This window comes from Ornithorhynchus anatinus, chromosome 3 (assembly GCF_004115215.2).
Source record: "Ornithorhynchus anatinus isolate Pmale09 chromosome 3, mOrnAna1.pri.v4, whole genome shotgun sequence".
In the NCBI taxonomy this organism is placed as follows: Eukaryota; Metazoa; Chordata; class Mammalia; order Monotremata; family Ornithorhynchidae; genus Ornithorhynchus; species Ornithorhynchus anatinus.
Window position 1 is genome coordinate 85,324,234 of NC_041730.1, and position 13,505 is coordinate 85,337,738.

General features: G+C 49.4%; 1 protein-coding gene across 1 annotated transcript in view; it reads right to left on the bottom strand.

Annotated features, from left to right (window-relative positions):
* Nucleotides 1–875: 875 nt before the first annotated feature.
* Nucleotides 876–13,505, bottom strand: part of CHST3 (carbohydrate sulfotransferase 3) — a 54,583-nt gene continuing 41,953 nt past the window's right edge. The window contains exons 2-3 of the mRNA XM_029060996.2: nucleotides 7,921–8,174; nucleotides 876–4,722 (exon numbers count right to left, since the gene is read on the bottom strand). Of these exons, the coding sequence (XP_028916829.1) occupies nucleotides 3,483–4,722; nucleotides 7,921–8,057 (1,377 nt within the window). The 5' untranslated portion in view covers nucleotides 8,058–8,174 and the 3' untranslated portion in view covers nucleotides 876–3,482. The remainder of the gene's footprint in view (nucleotides 4,723–7,920; nucleotides 8,175–13,505) is intronic.

The window sequence follows — 13,505 nt, forward strand, 5'->3', positions numbered from 1 at the left end:
TCTCAGAGGGCCACTTCTGCTCTCATCAGTCTTTAGCCCTCTAAGGGTGTCCATGATGTCGACACACACCTCTTTACCTTGCTTCCCAGTGACCAATGTCCTCACCAGTGGACGAGATGCCTCTTTCTTTGTCAGTCCTTGAAGCTGCCTAAATTCAGGGACCACAACTGTTCTCGAGCTGACACTATACTGATTGAAGGAAGTGCCCATCTCCCTGTTCTGGGAAGAGATTAATACAGCAGCAAATGTATTAATCCTGGCCCCCACAAATAAACATGCCAGATGACAAACTGTCAAAAAGAAAAACAAACAACTCAAATTCAGTAGTGTCCACTACTGATTTCAAAAAATCAGTCGAAAACTAAGCTTTTTACTCCTTCCTCTACACACTTTTTATACAATATTTATTTTGTTAATGAGATGTACATCACCTTGATTCTATTTATTTGCTATTGTTTTAATGAGATGTTCATCCCCTTGATCCTATTTATTGCTATTGTTCTTGTCCGTCTGTCTCCCCCGATTAGACTGTAAGCTCGTCAAAGGGCAGGGACTGTCTCTATCTGTTACCGATTTGTACATTCCAAGCACTTAGTACAGTGCTCTGCACATAGTAAGCGCTCAATAAATACTATTGAATGAATGAATATAGAAGATGCTTAATGGGTGTTTTAAGACACCTAAAACCAAATTCAATACTACATTTGGGGAAGGTTTGAGGTGCTGTGTAGGTGAAATAAAAAGTTCTTGTGATGACACATGATTTCACATTTGATTACTGAAGGTTCATTGTTTGATGATGACTTCCAGACAAACAGACGGAAACAAAATAGAATGTCTCAAAATGATTCCACAATTCATTTTTTTTTTTACTAAATTATTGGCTTTGCTTTTATTTTTACCTCTTTTTTCACGTCTTTGTTTTTGGTACAGCTTTGAATCCCTGCAAATAAAAATTTTCTCTTCATAAAATAAATAAGTTAATTCCCCTCATTTACAATTTTTTTTAAGAGGTAACATTACTTCTCCAAAAGGCCCAAGGAAGGGGCTACAGCCCTTGGGACTTCTAGAAGCAGACACATAAACTGTATCCATGGAGAAAGTAGGCAACAGCAAAAGAGGGAAAAAGGGGCCAGGGACCAGCCTGCCACCCCTTGGTGCCATGGTCAGAATGGTGCTGGCTGGAGCTGCTATAGCCCGGGCATCTCCTGGGGAAGAATTCCTCAAGGGGCACCATTTCCCTTTTGAGTTCGAGCATTCCTGGGCCTGCCAGACACGACTCCGAGACGACCCCTGAATCTTGGACGTGGGGAGCAAATACAGGCAAGCTTCCCGGCTCAATGACTTACATCTTTGGACCGAAAGTTTTCATACTTTAGACAAACCTGGCCCAACTCTTCACGCCCCCCATATCTGGGGTGCCATGACATCCTCAAATGAAAGAACGTCAATCTGCAATGGAAACAATGTAGTAGAGAACTTCAGTTTCTTAAAAAAATACAGTCTTATATAGTGCATCAGGTAACAGCTCGCAAGCTCCATGAGGACCCAGGTACCTTCAAAAATAAACCTCCCCTCCTACTCTTTGTCTCTCTCTTCCTCTCAAGGTGACACTACTGTTTCTAATCAAGAACTTATCTGCTCTGGGCCTAGCCTGGAGATCATGCCGTGCAGGTGTGGGGGGAGGGGATGAAGAGGGAGGGGAGGATGGCAGGTAGGAAGGGAGGTAAGGTGGGGGACATGGGTCTTGGGTGTCAAACAGGACAGTTACAGCTGATTTTAGGCCTCTACTGGGCATGCTGCACAAACTGCTCTCAGCTGCATTGGTGGGTTGCTGCTTCCCCACACAAGTGAGTACCTCGTGGGTAGGGAATGTGTCTGTTTATTGTTATATTGTATTCTCCCAAGCACTCAGTACACTGCTCTGCACTCAGTAAGCGCTCAATAAATATGATTGAAATGAATGAATGAATAAATACCTGGGTGGTATTTTCTGGGTCTAGGACTGGCTAGGAAGAATTTCTTGGACTTTCTGCTGAGCTTGAGACCAGGGTAGATTTCTAGGAAATTGGGGAGGCAAAAAGGGAAAGGATGGGGTACTTCGGGGGTGGAATGAAACTAGTTCTATCGAACCCAAACTGAGGCAGAGGAGAGTGTATTCCAGCCTCCGTCTGCCCTGTCTCTGGTTCCCAGGGCAGCTCTGCTTGGGTTAACTCCCCCTTCTTTTTCCTGAACAAGCTGGTCGCCTCTGGCCACATACACTGCCCTTAAAGTCCTCCCCCTTCCCCCCTTTGAGTCAGGGCTCCTGCTGAGATAAAAGCAGAACAACAACAAGAGAAAAAAAATGCCATAAATTATTCTCCAGCCATAAAGAAGTTTTGCTGGAGGTGCTGGAAGCAGGCACTGGAAGGAGGGGAGTAAAGAGGTTGCCATAGAAACTAGTATTCAGCCAGCCTGCAGCATGGGGCCTGGGGCAGGGGAGGGAGAGAGGAGGATGGATAAGGACTGGGATTAGGTCTCAGGGGTGAAGGACTGTGTGTGTATGGGGGTGTTGGGCGGGGTGGGGGTCCTCTCCGGATGATCCTGTGGGCTTCTTCCTGGACTGAGGAAGCCTTCATCTGTCTCTCTGGGGCCCAGCTGCCTAAAGTTCCTCACAGAGCCAAATCTGAGGGGGCTCTGGAGGAGGAAGATGCTCTCTAGGTTTGGCACAGGCTAGAGGCTTCGGGGAAAGGCCCATATGATACCAGCCTGGGATCGGTTGGTTGGCCACCGAGGGAGGCGGCAGGCAGTCAGATTAAAGGTAGTCATCTCTGGAGGTTGGATTGTCTTATGGCTTCTGATTCAACTTTCCAGAGACCCTCAGGGTGGTCTCAAATGAGCATGGGACAATTCCAGGCATTTCATCCACTTTGGGTCATCTAGGGTTCAGCTTGGGCAGCAGGGTTGGGGAGGGAATTCTTGTGGGAGGTTTAGTGCAGAAAAACCATGAGCTTGGAAAGGCACAGAGATTTGGGGAGTAGGGGAAGACCCTGTGGAGTTGAAACAGTTATAGGCAGGCCCACACCAGCCCTGATTTGTTGGGGGAGAGGGATGGGGGAGGGTCTCACTCTGCCCTGTCAAGTTGGTGTCTGCAATGGCCACATTTGTCCCCTTGCAAGACACTGGGGAGCCTAGTGTGTGTGTGTTGTGTGTGTTGGGGTCGGGGGGGGGAGGACGGGGGCGGGTGTGACCCCAGCTACACTGCTATAGAGGAAAAGGATGTCACCCTGCACTAACCTCTTCTTGCCTAGCGACCCACTATCTCCTTATCCTTGCAGTTTGGATTTTCTTCCCTTGTCTCCAGGCTACCGCACCCTCAGAGAGGAGGTCAGGGGGATGGTGGGGAGTTGTATTTTTAAGGGGATCGCTTTGGGGGGTCTCCCCTCCAGTCCTTCCTTCCTACTCCCCTGTCCCCCTTCCCTCCATCCATCCTCACCACTCCACTACGTAACCCAGAAGGTGCCCCGCTCCTCCAGCAAGCTGACAGAGCGGTTGGTGAGGGTGGCCGGGGCCAGAGCCAGCTTGTAGCCGAAGAGGCGCATGGCCGGCCCACACGCGCTCTGCACCACCTGGGCCAGCTTGAAGGGGATGCCGAAGCGCCACTTCTCGAACTGCTCGGAGGAGTTCTTCTGGGTGGAGTAGATGCCGCTGCCGTCCCTGGCGGCCTGTGTGTTCCGCACGATCCAGTCCTCCACTTGGGGTGTGAGGGCGATTCCGGCAAAGCGGTACATCTCCCGCACCCACTGTAGCGGCTGGCGGGCCACGTCCTCGTAGCGCACCAGCATGTAGCGGCCGCGTAGCCAGGCCGGCCGGCTCAGGCCCAGCTCGGCCGAAAGCCGGATGCTCTCGCAGTTGCCCCGCAGCCTCTGCACCTCGTCCTCCCGCAGGCGGGCCTCCCCCTCCGCCGCCCACCTCTTCCAGGTCTCGTACTTGCCCGCGAAGGCCACCATGCGCGAGGCGAGCACCGCCCGGGGGTCCCGCACCAGCTGGATGATGCGCAGGTCCAGGCGGGGGTCCTCCACCAGGGGCCGCAGGAAGTCCAGCTGTCGGACGCGCACGGCCTTGAGCGCCATGTGTTCCTTGCGGCGGCAGGCTTCGGCCGCCAGGGTCAGGTTGAGGGGGCCGCAGCGGCGGTCCCTGCAGTGGTACTTCTCGAAGACCTTCTTGACGAAGGGCGTGCAGACGGGATCCTCACAGAGGGAGCGGCTGGACCCCCGGCGGAACAGGAACTGGGTCAGGTGGTCCTCGGGCGGCGGGGCGATGAAGGGCTCCAGCACGGACAGGTCGCAGAGGAACAGCTGCTTCAGGACGTCCCGGTAGACCAGGGCTGAGCCGGCCGCGTTGGCGCCTCCGGGCTCGAAGGTCACCGTGCGCTCGATGTGCCACAGCGGCTCGAAGAGGTAGAAGATGTTGCCCTGCTGGTTGAAGAACTCGCCCACGAAGGAGGAGCCCGTCCGCGTGGTGGCCATGAGGAGCACGTGGCGCCGGGGCCCCGGGGTCGGACCCCCGGCCTCGCCGCCCAGCTGCAGGCTCACGTTGCGGAGTTGCTGCTGAATCTGGGAGAAGGCAGAGTCCAGCTCGCTGAGGGACAGGAGGGATCCATTCTCTGGGAGGGCCAGGACCGGGTCGGTGCCGTTGGCATCCGCCAGGGGCTGGGGGACCTGCTTCAGCTTGTCCGAGACTCTGGAAGCACAAAGGTAGGTGGCGTGTCACTGCGTGGGCCGGAGGGGAGCCCTCCTCCCTCTGGGGAACCCACCAACCGGACTAGAAAAGAACTAGTCCTGTGGGAGCGCGGCGGCTGGAGGGGGCAGCGGGGCCTAGTGGAAAGGGTACGGGGCTGGCGGGGTGGATGGTTGGGTCCCAGCCCCGGCTCTGGCCCTTGCTCGATGCTGAGGGACCTTGGGCAAGTCATTTAACCTCTCTGAGCCTTGGTTTCCTCATCTTTAAAATGGGTACCAAATACCTGTTCTCCCTCCCTCTTAGAGATGAGGGGAGGATGTGGGAAAGGGGTCGGGTGCAAGATTAGATCAGGGCATAGTGAGTAACCTGGCTCTAAAGGAGTCAAGTGTGTGGGCTGGACTGTAGTAGGAGATTAGGGAAGTAAGATAAGAGGCGGTGAACTGTTTGAGTGCTTTACAGCCAACGGTAAGGAGTTTCTGTTTGTTGCAGAGGTGAACAGGCAACCACTGGAGGTTCTTGAAGAGTGGGAAGACATGGACTGACCATTTCTTTAGAAAAATGATCCACTCAACAGAGTGAAGTATAGACTGAAGTAGGGAGAGACGGGAGTCAGGGAGGTTAGCAAGAAGACTGCTGCAGTCGTCAAATCAGGATAGGATAAGTGCTTGAATCAGGGTAGTAGCAGTTTTGGTGGAGAAGAAAGGGTGGATTTTAGCAGTGCTGTGAAGGTAGAATAGGCAGGATTTGGTGACAGATGGAATACGTGGTTTGAATGAGAGAGATGAATCAAGGACAACACCATGGTTATGAGCTTGTGAGATAGAGGGGATACTGGTAGTGTCTACAGCAATGGGAAGGACAGTGGCTTGAAGAGGTAGAAGATGTTGCCCTGCTGGTTGAAGAACTCGCCTATGAAGGAGGAACTCGTTCGCATGGTAGCCATGAGGAGCATGTGGCTCCTCATAAATATGGTTTATGAATCGATTCATATGATTCATAAATCCAATAAATATGACTGAATAAATATGATTGAATGAAAGGGGGAGGAGAGGATTTGGGTGGGAAGATGAGGAATTCTGTTTTGGACATGTTATGTTTGACGTGTCAGCAGAACACCCAAATAGAGATGTCCTGAAGGCAGGAGGAAATGCGAGACCTCAGAGAAGGAGAGAGATCAGGGCTGGAGATGTAGATTGGAAATCATACACATAGCCATGGTAGTTGACGCCCTGGGACTGAATGAATTCTCCAAGGGAGTGTTTGTATATGGAGAATAGAAGTGGACCCAAAACTGAACCTTGAGGGATCCCCCTAACTGTCAGAGAGTGGGAAGAAGAAGAGTACTCTCTCTCACTTCTTAACTGATTTTTAAATTTTTATTTATTTATTTTAAAGCATTTGCTGAGCTCTTACTATGTGGCAGGCACTGTACTTAGCTTAGATGCACATTAATCAGGTTGGACACAGTCCATATGCCATGTGGGGCTCAGTCCTAATCCCCATTTTAACAATGAGGTAACTGAGGCACAGAGAAGTTAAGTGACTTGCCCATGGTCACACAGCAGACAAGTGGAGTAGCTGGGATTAGAACTCAGGTCCTCTGTCTGCCAGCCCCACACTCTAGTCATTCATTAGGTGATGCTGCTTATAATAATAATAATAATAATGTTGGTATTTGTTAAGCACTTACTATGTGCAGAGCACTGTTCTAAGTGCTGGGGTAGATACAGGGTCATCAGGTTGTCCCACGTGAGGCTCACAGTTAACCCCCAGATTAGGTACAGATGAGGTAACTGAGGCACAGAGAAGTTAAGTGACTTGCCCACAGTCACACAGCTGACCAATGGCAGGGCTGCGATTCGAACCCATGACCTCCGACTCCCAAGCCCGGGCTCTTTCCACTGAGCCATACTGCTTATTGTAGCGGATGCTCTTCCTTTTAATATTCTTGGGCAGAAGGGGAGGACAGCATGGAAAGGGGAATTTCAGCTGAGAAAGTGTGAGATCACAGGGAGAGAGTTTCTCACAGAGGAGGAAGCTCTTTGCTCTGCCATTGTATCCTGCCCACAGGCAGCCTGCACCAAAAGAACCCAGACACCAGATAATTTCTTCAGGGACAGATTCCTCCCCACCCAGCTCTGCAGGATTCTCCAAGAGCCAATTCCCTGAGGGGAACCGGGTTGGGGGATAGAAAACCAGCAGCTTCCCAGTTTTAGTTTGTGAAAAAGTTTCTCCCATTCCCCTTTTCCCCAGGCACCCCATTTGCCAAGAGACCAAGAGTGCATACAGGGAAGCAGTCTGGCCTAGTGGAAAGAGCACAGACCTGGAAGTCAGAAGACCTGGGTTCTAAACCTGGCTCTGCCACGTAACCGTTGTGAGACCTTGGGCAAATCAGTTAACTTCTCTGCGTCTCAGTTAACTCATCTGTAAAATGGGGATTAAACCCTACTCCTGTCTACTTAGACTGTGAGCCCCGTGTTAGACAGGGACTGTCTCCAACCTGATGAAATTGTAACCCCAGTGTTTAGAACAGTGCTTGTTACATAACACTTAACAAATACTATAATTATTACATAAGACCCTATCCTTGCCTTGGGCCATTCTCATGGCTCTGGGTAATTTCTGAAGACCTGGGGCATCCTGCCTGGACCTGTTAGGCTCAAACAAAGAATGAGAGAAGCCGACAGCTGAGGACATTTTTCACCCTTCCACCCAATCAATCAATCATATTTATTGATCCCTTACTGTTTGCAGGGCACTGTACTAATTGCTTGAGAGAGTACAAAACAACAATATAACGAACACATTCCTTGCCCACAACGAGCTCACAGTCTAGATGGGGAGACAGACATTGATATAAATAAATAAATTATGGATATGTGGGGCTGGAAGGTGGTAAATAAAGGGAGCAAGTCAGGGTGACGCAGAAGGGAGTGAAAGAAAAGGAAAAAAAGGGCTTAGTCAGGGAAGACCTCTTGGAGGAGATGGGCATTCAATAAGCTTTTGAAGGAGGGGAGAGTAATTGTTTGACTGATATGAGGAGGGAGAGAGTTCCAGGTCAGAGGCAGGACATGGGCGAGAGGTTACCGGCGAGATAGGTGAGATCGAGGTACGGCGAGTAGGTTAGCACTAGAAAGCGATAAGTCGGCGGCGAGACAGACATCCCCAAAAGTAAGGATAACTGGCGCTCTCATTTCCTACCTTGATATGATGTTGTTTTCCTTCTCAATGATGACAAATGCTACTACCACAACCAGGAGAATGGCATATTTGCTCCTCATTCTCATGCAGTGGAGAAGTTCCCAGAAATAGCGGGACCACCTGTGTCCTTTGTCCATGGGGAGAGGTGGAGTGACCCTCGGAGAGCTCCTCCCAGGTGAGGAGCCCCGGGAGGCTATGGGGAAGGCATCGCTCAGGACTTAGCTCGTCATTTACTGAAGGATGTCACTCTTGACCTGGAGAGAGAAAGGGAGGGCCGGTCAAGCCAGTCTTGTCCATTCACACAAAGAAATACGGCACACTGGAATCTGCCCAAGACACTATCCTTCCAATGATTTGCTAGAACCCTGGTTCCTTTCTATCTGGGACTGAGACAAATCTACCAATGGGAAAGATCTCTCTGATAGATTGAAGGATAGCAATAATAAAGTTTTGTTAATCGTATTTATTAAGCACTTACTTTGTGTCAGGCACTGTTCTAAGTGCTGGGTAAATAAAAGGCAATCAGGTTGGCCACAGTTCCTGTCCCACATAATAATAATAATAATGATTGTGGTATTTGTTAAGCACCTACTATGTGCCAGGCAATGTTCTAAGCACTGGAATGGATACGAGCAAATCGATTTGGACCCAGTCTCTGTCCCATGTAGGGCTCACAGTGTCAATCCCCATTTTACAGATGAGGTAACAGAGGCACGGAGAAGTGAAGTGATCTGCCCAAGGGCACATAACAGACACAGAGAAGCAGCTGGAGAAGCAGCATGTCCTACTGCATAGAGTACAAGCCTGAGAGTCAGAAGGACCTGGGCTCTAACCCCAGCTCTGCCACTTGTCTGATAATAATACCACATTGAATTTAGACCATCCTTTACTTTTCCAAAGCACACTAACAACACTGCTAATCATTCTTTCACAGTATCCCAGTGATGTAGGGAGAAACGAGCATTTTAATGCCCACCCCTCAGATGAGGAAACAGAGGCCCAGAGAGAAGCAGCATGGCCTAGTGGATAGAGCATGGGCCTGGGTGTCAGAAGGACCTGGATTCTAAACCTAGCTCTGCCACTTGTCTGCTGTGTGTCCTTGGCAAGTCACTTCACTTCTCTGTGCCTCAGTTATTTCATCTGTAAAATGGCAATCAAGACTCTGAGACCCATGTGGGACTTGGACTGTTTCCAACCTGACTAGCTTGTAGCTAGTAAGCACAACCCCAGCACAACTTAGTACAGTGCCTGGCACGTAGTAAGCACTTAACAAATACCATAAAAAAGTGACTTCCCCAGGGTCATATAGCACACCAGTGGCAGAGCTGGGGCTAGAACCCTGGTCTCCTTTTTTTCAGCCCCTGACTCTTCCCACATCATCTTTTAAGTCCAGACTTCTCTGAAATCCCAGGCTCCAGAGGCCAGATTGGGCTAAAAAAAATGGATCAGAGCAGGCCCTGGAGGGAGGAGAATAGGGAACAAGAGAATTAAAGAAAAACATGCTCAAATGGGTCCAAGAACTATTTTGCAATTCCACACCCCTCCTTCAGCCAGCCTCCCCCTGGGTCTTACTACAGAGACAAGTGAAAACCAGGACCTTAACTCTGAGCAAATTTCCCCACTTAAACTGACACAAATGGTTCCCCCTCTAGATTGTAAGCTTGGTGTGGGCCAGGAATGAGTGTGTTATATTGTTATACTGTACTCTCACAAGCTTTTAATACAGTTCTCCGAGCACAGTAAGTGCTCAACAAATACGATTGACTAACTGACAAATGGCCTGAGACTCAGTGTGTTTCTTGCATGCAGCTATCAGGCTAACTCCCCAAAATACTCCATCCTAGCTGCCAGAGCAATCTGCTCTGCTGTACATATGGAAGGCTGGTGAGCTCTGCACCCTGGCTCTATCTTAGAAGACATGGATTTCCTAGCTTCATTGCACATCACCCAGGAGAAACTACTTCTGCAAGTCCTCTCTGACTTCCTTCCATAAATAGGGCACGGGCTTGGGAGTCAGAAGGACCTAGGTTCTAATCGCAGCTCTACCACTTGTCTGCTGATAGACCTTGGGCAAGTCACTTCATTTCTCTGTGCCTCATTTACCTAATCTGTTAAATGGGGATTGAGACTGTGAGCCTCACGTGAGCCTGTATCTACCCCAGCGCTTAGAACAGTGCTCTGCACATAGTAAGCGCTTAACAAATACTAACATTATTATTCATGTTCCACATGGGGCTCACAGCCTTAAGCCCCCTTTTACAGATGAGGTAACTGAAGCACAGAGGAAGTGAAGTGACTTGCCCAAGGTCTCACAGCAGACAAGTGGTGAAGCTGGGACTAGAACCAAGTTCCTTTTAATTCCCAGACCTGTGCTCTATCCACTAGGCCATGCTGTTTCCCTATTACCCGTCTCCCCTTGTCCCCACCTCTCAGAGGCGACAGGCAGAGGGGAGAGATGAAAGAGGCGTCAGTGGAGGTCGGGAGGACCTGCGTTGTCCTATTAAGTTTTGTGCCCTGGTCTGAGGGCCCCAAAGCTCTCCCATCCCAAGGACAATCTGCTCATCTGAGTGGGCCTCCCTTGCCCTTGGAAGTAACAAGCTAATTGTGGGTACGGAATGTGTCTGTGTATTGTTATACTGCACTCTCCCAAGCACTTAGTATAGTGCTCTGCGCATAGCAAATGCTCAATAAATACGACTAATTACATTTCCCTTCTAGGTCCCTATTCATGGAGGCACCACTTTCATCATGGACTGGGCTCTTTTACATTTCTAGCCACCAACGCCCTAGCTGACTCACACCTCACTGGAGTACTATCTGAAGCCAGCCCTGAATGGCTGCCTGGTGGAAAACTGAACAAATTGGACTCACTGATCATCTACTCTACTGCACTCTCCCACGTGCTTAGTACAATGTTCTGCACACAATTGGTGCTCAATATATACTACTGATGGATCGATGTTTCCACCTATATTTCCCCCCCAAAAAACTGCTAACTCTCTCCAACACTGTTTTGTTCTACCTCTCCTGTTAAAACATCAGTCTTCTGGCCTAGAATGTTTCCTCCTATCTTTTTTGCAGTCCCTATCTACATTACTGCTGTTGGATAAATTTTAATGATAATGACACCAATGACCACCCAAGTGAGCCTAAAGCTGTCTGGAGGACAGTGGCACTATGACTCCATATAAAAGGGAGTTCTCTAGAAGTGGGCTACCCACACTTGAACTTCAGGGTCAAGGAAGAATTTCAAGTGGGACTAGGTAGAGGCAGAAAAATGAATATGGCATGTAGTTTTGAAATGCTTTTCTTATTTCCCGAAACACCAGAAGAGCTTTGTCCTTTCTGAAGAAATGTAGCTGGCTTATCGCTTGCTATGAGCCAGAATCCCTGTGGGGATTTGACTCTCTCACTATTAAAACAGCTTATTAGCATTTGCAAGGCTGTGCATGGCTCAAACACACACACACACACTCTCTCTCTCTCTCTCTCTCTCACACACACACACACACACCACACACACACCCCCTCCCCCCCACCTTGCATATTTGCAGGGGGATTTTACACCCGAAGCTCCAGGGGTTGTGTTTGGAGGCCAACGGGTAGGAGCAGGGGGAGGGGAGGGACAGCATGGATGGCAGGAAAGTCTAACAAAGGGCTGAGAGCTATGGGAGTGGGAGAAAACACACGACTGAAGGCCAAAACAGAACGAGTTCCTGGAGGTTTTTTGTTGTTGTTGTTGTTGTCAAACGCTTACTATGCATCAAGCACTGTTCTAAGCATTGGGGTAGATACATGTTAATCACGTCAGACAGTCCCTGTCCTGCATGGAGTTCACAGTAGGATGGAGAACAGGTACTGAATGTCCATTTTGCAGATAAGGGAACTGAGGTGCAGAGAAGTTAAGTGACTTGCTCGAGATCACGCAACAGAACTGCCTCTGACTCCCAGGCAGTACTCTTTCCATTAGGCCATGCTGCTACTCTGGGCAAGGGTTGACCTGGGGTTGGACATGCTGGCCTGCCTTTTGGAGCTGGGGTGGAACCCAAGCATCCAGCACAGCTCAGGATGTACTTCACCATTTCCTTTTGGAAGAACTGGCAGCCTCTCTAGTGGGAGGCCGAGAGGGTGGCCAAGAGCAGATTAAGAAGTGTAGGGACACACGTCTGATTTAGGAAAGTTCCTAAAGGGTGGATCCTGCAGAGTCCCCCAAGCCATCCCAAAATGATTCTTAAAGCAGGTGCCATTTATAAAGACTCCTTCCTGACTGGCTGTAGAATTTCTGGGCTCATTAAAGAGCCCAGTTGCTGAGAAGCGGTTTGCTCCAGATCATGCCAGGAACAGATCCTGAGACTAAGCTTACAAAGCTTACTCCTGTGGCCTCTTACTCTGGAGTTCCAACCCATCACTTGGGCTGAGAAGACTTGGAAAGTTGCAGTGGAAGAAGAAAATCTCTCCCCGCCCCCACGTAGGACATGCTTTGAAGAGATTTCTGTCCTAGCACAGGCCCTTCCCACTCAGGGACTGTTTCTATTTTAATAATTATGGTACTTCTTAAGCACTTATTATGTACCGAGTACTATTCTAAGCACTGGGATAGATACAAGTTAAATAGGTTGGACAGAGTCCCTGTCCCACATGGGGTTCATGCTCTTAACCCCGATTTTGCAGATTAGGTAACTGAGGCCCCGAGAAGTTAAGTGGCTTGCTCAGGGTCATAAAACACACATGTGGCAAGCCGGGATTAGAACCCAGGTCCTTTTGACTCCCAGGCTGGTGCTGTATCCACTAAGATGAAGCCTAACAGCAGAACTCCCAATAGTCTTTTCCTCTCTGACTTCCAACCAAGAGTTAATAAGTTATTTCCCAGGACTGCCAAAAGAAGTAAAAAGATTCCATTCAGCAACACACACACACACACACACAGATGCAGTTCTCACTTTTGTCTGGGGCACACTGCCCTTATATGTTTAGCTGGGTTTCTAACTGAAAGGGAAGTAGAACTGAAAGAGTCAAAGGTCACAGACCTGAGGCATTTGGAATTTAGAATCCCCACTTCCAGAGTCTGGCATCTGCAGCATGGGAGCTGAGTGTGGGGTGAGGCTTGGGGCAGGATAGGGAAGGAGGCAGTCTGGGGCTGTTCTGTTTCCTTATTATTTAACCCTCTCTCTCTCTCTCTCTCTGTGGTATTTGTTAACCACTTACTATGTGTCAGGCACTGTGCACTTGGGGCTCAGTCTTAATCTCTAGAGGTAACTGAGGCACAGAGAAGTTAAATGACTTGTCCAAAGTCACATGACAGACGAGTGGCAGGTATTAGAACCCAGGTCCTCTAACTCCCAGGTCTGTGCTCTTTCTACTAGGCCCATGGTTTCTCTCTCTCGCCCCTAAATTCCAGACAGGTGTTGTTTCCTCTCCTATCTCCCAAGACCTCACCCACTGAGCACCTTTGCATTCTCCCAAACAATCCCCACCATGAATGGACATTTTCCTCTAAACCGTAAGTTCGCTTTGGGCAGGGAACATTTTTGTTATATTGTATTCTCTCAAGCACTTTGTACAGTGCTCTGCACACAGTAAGTGCT